We start from the raw sequence: 6,865 nt of genomic DNA, 5'->3' as shown, positions 1-6,865 counted from the left end.
CTCCAGTTCTACTGATTACTGGTTTCACCAATAATATGTCTGGCGTATTACAGTGTAACTGTTTTATAGCGGCAATATAGTTCCCCTAGTTAGTTGGAGACTGCGAGTTGAGAAGGACCTGGGGATTCCACTCAACTTTTATTTTCTCCTGACAAACCTCTCACCAATGATTAATGGCAGAATAAGTAGATAGACAAGAAAAGATCAATAGTTTTGAAGTGCGGTGTTGCAGACGAGTGCTGCGTGTTAGCTGGACAGAGAAGAGGACGAATGATGAAGTGCTGAGAAAAATAAATTGTAAAGACCGGCTGTTGGACATCTTGAACAGGAGGAAGTTGGAGTTTATTGGTCATGTGATGAGAAGTAAAAGTATTGAGAAAAACTTGCTGACAGGGATGGTGATGGGAAACAGAGGAAGAGGCAAACCGAAGACAAGACTGAGCGACAACATCAAAGATATTTGCGGGTTGTCGATGGTACAAGTGGAAAGAAAAGCGTAAGATCGAGTTTAGTGGCGAAGGATGGTGGAGAGGTCCACGGCTGCTCAGACATGAGCATACCGTTTTTGATGATGATATATATATATATATATATATATATATATATATATATATATATATATATATATATATCATCAAGCCATAAAGCCATTCTGTCTCCTCACCTCTTTAACATATATTCTGAAACAATTATGAGAGGTGCTCTAGAGAATTTTGAAGGAACTGTAGATGTTGGAGGTTACAAAATATCAAATCTAAGGTACGCCGATGATATAGTTTTAATTGCCAGCAGTATCATCATCATTATCATCATCATCATCTTCATCAGCCATTGAGGGTCCGTTGTTGGACGTAGGCCTTCCCCAACTGTCTCTATTCTGAACGATTGCTGGCATCACGGTGCCAAAATTTTCTGAAGGTATCGAGATCATCACGCCATCTAACAAACAAACGGCCAGCAGTATCACTGAACTACAACAACTACTAGATAAAGTTAGAGATGCAAGCGAAAAAGCTGGCTTGTTTCTTAATGCCAAGAAAACTAAGATCATGAAGATTCAAAGATAACCGGCAATGAACTATGATGAACATGTTACAATCAATGGAATGGTTGTGGAAAATGTGAAAGAGTTCACTTATCTTGGAGCTGTTTTAACTAATACATATGATGATTCACCGGAGATAAAAATAAGAATTACCATTGCCAAAAACGCCACAGTTGCTCTCAATAACATCTGGAAAGACCGAAGCATTACCTTACGGACAAAGCTGAGGTTACTGAACTCATTAGTTTTCCCAATTGCATCATATGGTTCGAAGTGTTGGGTGCTGAAGAAGATAGACAAGAAAAAAATCAATGGTTTTGAAATGTGGTGTTGCAGACGAGTGCTACTGTTGACTGGACAGAGGGGAAAACGAGTGATGAAGTGCTGAGAGAAACAAGTTGTGGGGACCGGCTGTTGGACATCTTGAACAGGAGGAAATTAAAGTTTGTTGGTCATGTGATGAGAAGTAGGGGTATTGAGAGGGACTTGCTGACGGAGATGGTGATAGGGAACGGAGGAAGAGGCAAACCGAAGACGGGACTGAGCGGCAACGTCAAAGATATTTGCGGGTTGTCGATGGTACAAGTGGAGGGAGGGGCGCGGGATCGAGTTGAGTGGCGAAGGATGGTGGAGAGGTCCACGGCTGCTCAAGCATGAGCATACCGTTATTGATGATATATATATATATATATATATATATATATATATATATATATATATATATATATATATATATATATATATATGGGGGCGCACTCGTGCATGCGCTTGTACGTACATGCGAGCGCGCGCGTGTGTGTGAGTGTGCAGGTAGTATGATGCAGCATCAATCAAACAAATGTACGGGTGGGGCTATCGGTGTGTGTTTGTAAAGGAATATGTATAGATATTCATTTAGATATAAACGAATCAATTGATTTGATAGATATACACATAAACATATAATATAACAATCATTGATGCGTGAGTGTTCGACCATGTAAGTGTGCATTTTTTTTTTTTAATTCCATGCGCACCGGAGAGAAGGAGAAATGACCCTGAAGACCTGGCACGTTATAGCCATTGTCTCATTGTGTGGAGTCACCATGACATTGCAAGCTTCTCCAGTACAGACGCGCTGCTCTAACCCGAAACAGCTTTTCAGAGACAGACAGGCATTCTGATTCTCATATTGATATTTAAGTTTAGATTGTTAGATGAAAAAATCATATATTGATGTGTGGGTTGTTCTGCTGAGAAACGGGAACTTGAATTAATTTTTCAATTGATGACTGTTTTTTCCTGATTAATTGGAAATAAGGAGGTAAGTGATGCTAGGTACTTATTCAATTGTAGTTTAATAAGATAAAAGATAAACATTTCATAAATCTGTAGCAAATATTTGTGCAATGGTGATGAGCAAGAAATGCAATATAGGAGCAAGTTGATAATTTAAAGAAATGTGAGTAATGAGAAAGAATACTTTCAAATTGCAAGAAATAAGACTTGTCACCTTTAGAATAATCCGAAAAGCTTCATTTAAAACTCTCGCACTATTAAGTCACTCTCTCTCATTTATACCTTTTATCACAAAAGCCAAGCTAAACCAGATCTATCATGAGTTTTCTTAAAGTAAAGGTCTCGAATCAATCCGGATTCACAGGCGTTCGTGAATCCGGATCGCGCGAACGAGTTACGAAACGGGAATGTTTGTAAACACACAACCTTACGAAGGCGGTGCCACGCTAGTCTTTTCCTTCCTGAAGCTTCAGTAATAGAGGTTAGCATAGTGTCAGATGTGCGAGTAGTTCATTTAATTGGTATTTGCTACCGAGCGCACATACCTCTCGATAATGACTCAAGTTCTACATTATTAAATTATCAATGTTGCCGAGAGTGATGATGCACCTCCAGACTCAAAATCGCAAAACTTTGGGTATCATGCGAACCCAAAATCCAATCCTAACTTTTCGTATCTTCTGTTTATTTCCTAGAGATGAGAGGAACCCCCCCCCCCCCCTTTACCCCGCCTTTATTAGCACTTCATGCCAACTTACAGAAAATGCGACATTAAGGTCTCTGGCTGTGTGTGGGTGTTGTGGACTTAGTCTCTGAACGGTGATATACATAGGATATTTTCGTTATTTAGCTTTAAATATGAAATCTGAGCAGATGTAGTTGTGTTGTTTATTTCCCTATTTATTATACTATATAAGATGGTGGTGTGCATTTCCCTCTGTCTCTGTGCGTCCCTCTTGGTAACATAACCATTTGATTGTGTAGAAATTGAATTATTATCAGGAAGTATGTCTACTGTATTGTGTTGCAATTTAAACAGAAAACTGCCAGAAAATGTAAAGATAGTTTTGTAAGGATGTGTAGGAAGTAAATCCAAATTATATGTAATGCCTGTTTAGCTATGGAGATTCAATGTGAGATGTGAAATACTGTATTTTAGATAAATTTAATGCTAATAAGGGAGCAAAGAGTCTGATTTGTTTCACTTCGGCTTTGTATCAGTGATTTTTGGTCATAGTTACTTCTCCTTGTTACAACCTTGCTAATAGGAAATAGGCTATTACCAGGAAAATTTGCAAGGTAAAACCAACACGCCCTGGTAAATCAGTCAAATTCACAATAATGAAGATGCTTTGTTCCCTAAAATCTCCTTCAGACAAACCTGCTCCAATTTCCTTTGGATCTGCAGAATCTTCCCCTCATATATTCTGGCATGATATAACTCAGGCAAATATACTATAGTGGTGCATATTCTCAATATATAGGAGGCTTCACTCCTCTGTACTCAGTACATAGGGAGGCAGCTGTCTTTTCCCATGCCTGGTCTGCAAAATGATCATCTCAAAAGTTCTGATTTGTTTAGAACTTGGGCCTTTTCTGCTACAGAATTAGATGATTTTTACTAGTTCTAGATGGGCCAACTTGCAGGTTGTTGTGATCCTCTCTGTCATTGTTGAGGTTTATTAGGACTGCTACCTGTCATGTCTGATTAGTGCATACTTTCATGAAGTGGAAAATGTGCTTGATCAATCTGGAATTCATGGGATTTGAACCTCTGATGTTTGTATTATCAGCTTGCAGCAGAAATTATTATGATTTTTTTCTTTTATTGGCATATTTTGGTAAGGTCAGATTCTTGAGTTTCAGTGTTAGGTGTCATTTCCAATTATAACAAAACCAGTAAGATGGAGGTAGAATAGGAATCTTTTCAGTTTTTTGTATTGTAAATGAAGGCAAGATTTGTTTGTGTAATTTATGTAAACTATTTATAACATTAAAGTATATATTTGTTCCTTGACTTGCTCTTATGGTTGCACCAATGAAATTCCAGATATGTTACTGAGATTCGGTGTTAGTCGTTTGGCAGCATGTCGCTTTTCAACCAGTGCAGCAACAAGTACTGCACATGTTCCAAAAGTATGCATAGTTGGCAGTGGCCCAGCAGGGTTTTATGCAGCACAACAAATTATAAAGGTTTGTTTGCAGAAATTTATGTTTAATAATCTTTTCTAATATTTACATAAATTTAATGAAGTGTAGGAGATAGTCTCATTTTTAATCATATTAAATTATGTGTATTTCCTCTGATTATAATTTAAAACAACTTGTTTACATTTATAATGGGAAAAATATATGCAGTGTTTTTTTGATTGTTTTTATGTTTAAAACTTTTTATTATCAGAGTCATGAGACAGCAGAAGTAGATATATATGAAAAATTGCCGGTTCCTTTTGGGTTAGTGCGATATGGTGTTGCCCCAGATCATCCTGAAGTGAAGAATTGCATTAACACATTTACCCAGACTGCAAGTAAAAGCAGGGTAACATTTTTGGGCAATGTGGATATTGGCTCAGATGTGACCTTTTCACAGCTTCGGCAAGCTTATCATGCAGTTATTTTGGTAAGTTATTTTCTTTTGTATAAGATTATGAATATAATTAATTCTTTTCCTCTCATATAATCAAGATAGCAGTTATCTACTAATTCATGTTTTGTAATGAAAACTACTCATATTATTTCTTTAAATCTTACCCAGGCCTATGGTAATGCAAAAGATAGAACACTAAACATCCCCGGTGAAGAATTACCAGGGGTACTATCAGCAAGGCAGTTTGTTGGATGGTACAATGGGCTTCCTGAAGATGCTGGCCTGAAAGTAAACCTTGATGTAGAGTCTGTAGCTGTTGTTGGACAAGGAAATGTTGCTTTGGACGTTGCAAGAATTCTTCTCACGCCAATGGATATGTTAAGGGTGAGTGAAAATATATTTTCAAGCTAATATTTGGTTTGAGTAATTTTTTCAATCATGTTTACCAGTTTTGTGCCATATACTGGGTCATCATTACTACAACACTTTTCTGTAATCATTAATGTAAAAGGTAGAAATAATGGAAATGCAATATGGTTCTCCTTTCTTTTCTAGAAAACTGACATTCCTGAAAATGTCTTGGAGTGCCTTAATAAAAGCCAAGTGAAATATGTAACCTTAATAGGTCGAAGAGGACCACAGAATGTTGCCTTTACCATCAAGGAACTGCGAGAAATGGTCAACCTGCCAGGTTGTCGACCTAACTTAATTAAGGGCAATTATCAGCATTTGAAAGATTTGATCCCAAGTATGTTATTTTATTTTATTTTATGTTGTATCATCATAGTTGACATTTATTAGTTAGTCACTGCAGCAATGATTACAGTAAAATTAAAAGACTATGCCTTTTTAAAGTCAGAATGTGTATACCTTCCATTTTTGCACAAAGGAAAAGGAAATATTAGCTGAGAGTTAAAAGCCTTTTATGATGAAAATCATGATCTAATATTTTACTCTTTATCAACCTACTATTCTAAATTAGGTTTGCCTCGCCCTCGGAAAAGGTTGTTAGAATTGTTAGCCAAAACAGCATTAGACGCTCCTGCCCCAGCCCTTGCTTCAGCATGGGCATCAGCACAAAAGGAATGGAGACTAAGGTTTCTGTTAAGCCCAGTAGAAGTTCTTGCAGGAGCTGATGGTCAGACTGTCTGTGGCTTGAAATTAGCTCATAACAGGTTAGAATATCAGGTGTATGTATATATGTGATGTAGTTGATCTTTTGCAATGATAAACATTCTGCAGTATAAACTAATAATGATAAATGGCAACAGGCCTGATAATGTTTTTTTTTTACATTTTCATATGATTTTCTTGCTCCTTGTTTAAAGATATACAATGTCGCTAAATGTTCATTATGCATTTTGCTATGTGAAATTATAATTTTTTTTATTTCTCCCTTTTTCCACAATTTTTACAATGAGTCATTAATGACACATGCTTTGGCAGACTGGAAGGTGACGGGGAAAACCAACGTGCTGTGCAGACAGAAGAAACCGAGACTCTTGAATGTGGTCTTGTCCTGAGAAGCATAGGCTACAAGGGCATCCCCATTGACTCTAGTTTGCCCTTTGATCAACGCACAGGCACAATTGCCAACAATAACGGCAGAGTCAAAGGACAGAATGGAGTGTATGTCAGTGGATGGATTGGCACTGGGCCGGTTGGTGTCATTCTGTCCACGATGACAAGTGGATTCACTAGTGGAAAGATGTTGGTGGCCGATATAAACTCAGGTCAAGTTGATGTTTCCAGTGCGAGAGGTGGGAAAGAAGAAGTACTGGATATTTTATCCGAGAAAGGTTTGTAGATCTCTCTTTTTTATATCTGGTAGGGTAGGTAGTAGTGAATCTACAATACAAGTGTTTGGTGATTGTGTTGGCATTGACTCTGATTTATATCAGCAGTGATTATATCTACTATGATGATATTTGATTGATGACACACTGATAATTATG

General features: G+C 37.4%; 1 protein-coding gene and 1 pseudogene across 3 annotated transcripts; one reads left to right on the top strand and one right to left on the bottom strand.

The window, feature by feature from the left end:
* Window positions 1-4,025, bottom strand: part of LOC119576466 — a 5,507-nt pseudogene extending 1,482 nt beyond the window's left edge.
* On the top strand, window positions 2,071-6,709 carry LOC119576053 (NADPH:adrenodoxin oxidoreductase, mitochondrial-like; the record flags this gene model as incomplete). Of its 3 annotated transcripts, none has more annotated exon segments than XM_037923578.1 (7): window positions 2,071-2,192; window positions 4,371-4,516; window positions 4,725-4,943; window positions 5,079-5,294; window positions 5,466-5,658; window positions 5,893-6,085; window positions 6,357-6,709. In XM_037923578.1, coding segments are annotated over 6 exon segments (1,315 nt in total), but the record flags the coding sequence as incomplete, so codon positions are not given.
* Between the last annotated feature and the right edge of the window lie 156 nt (window positions 6,710-6,865).

The sequence above is a fragment of the Penaeus monodon genome, chromosome 8 (assembly GCF_015228065.2).
Source record: "Penaeus monodon isolate SGIC_2016 chromosome 8, NSTDA_Pmon_1, whole genome shotgun sequence".
Lineage (NCBI taxonomy): Eukaryota > Metazoa > Arthropoda > Malacostraca > Decapoda > Penaeidae > Penaeus > Penaeus monodon.
Note: the sequence above shows the minus strand (reverse complement) of the source record. Positions and strands in the feature narration are given on the sequence as shown.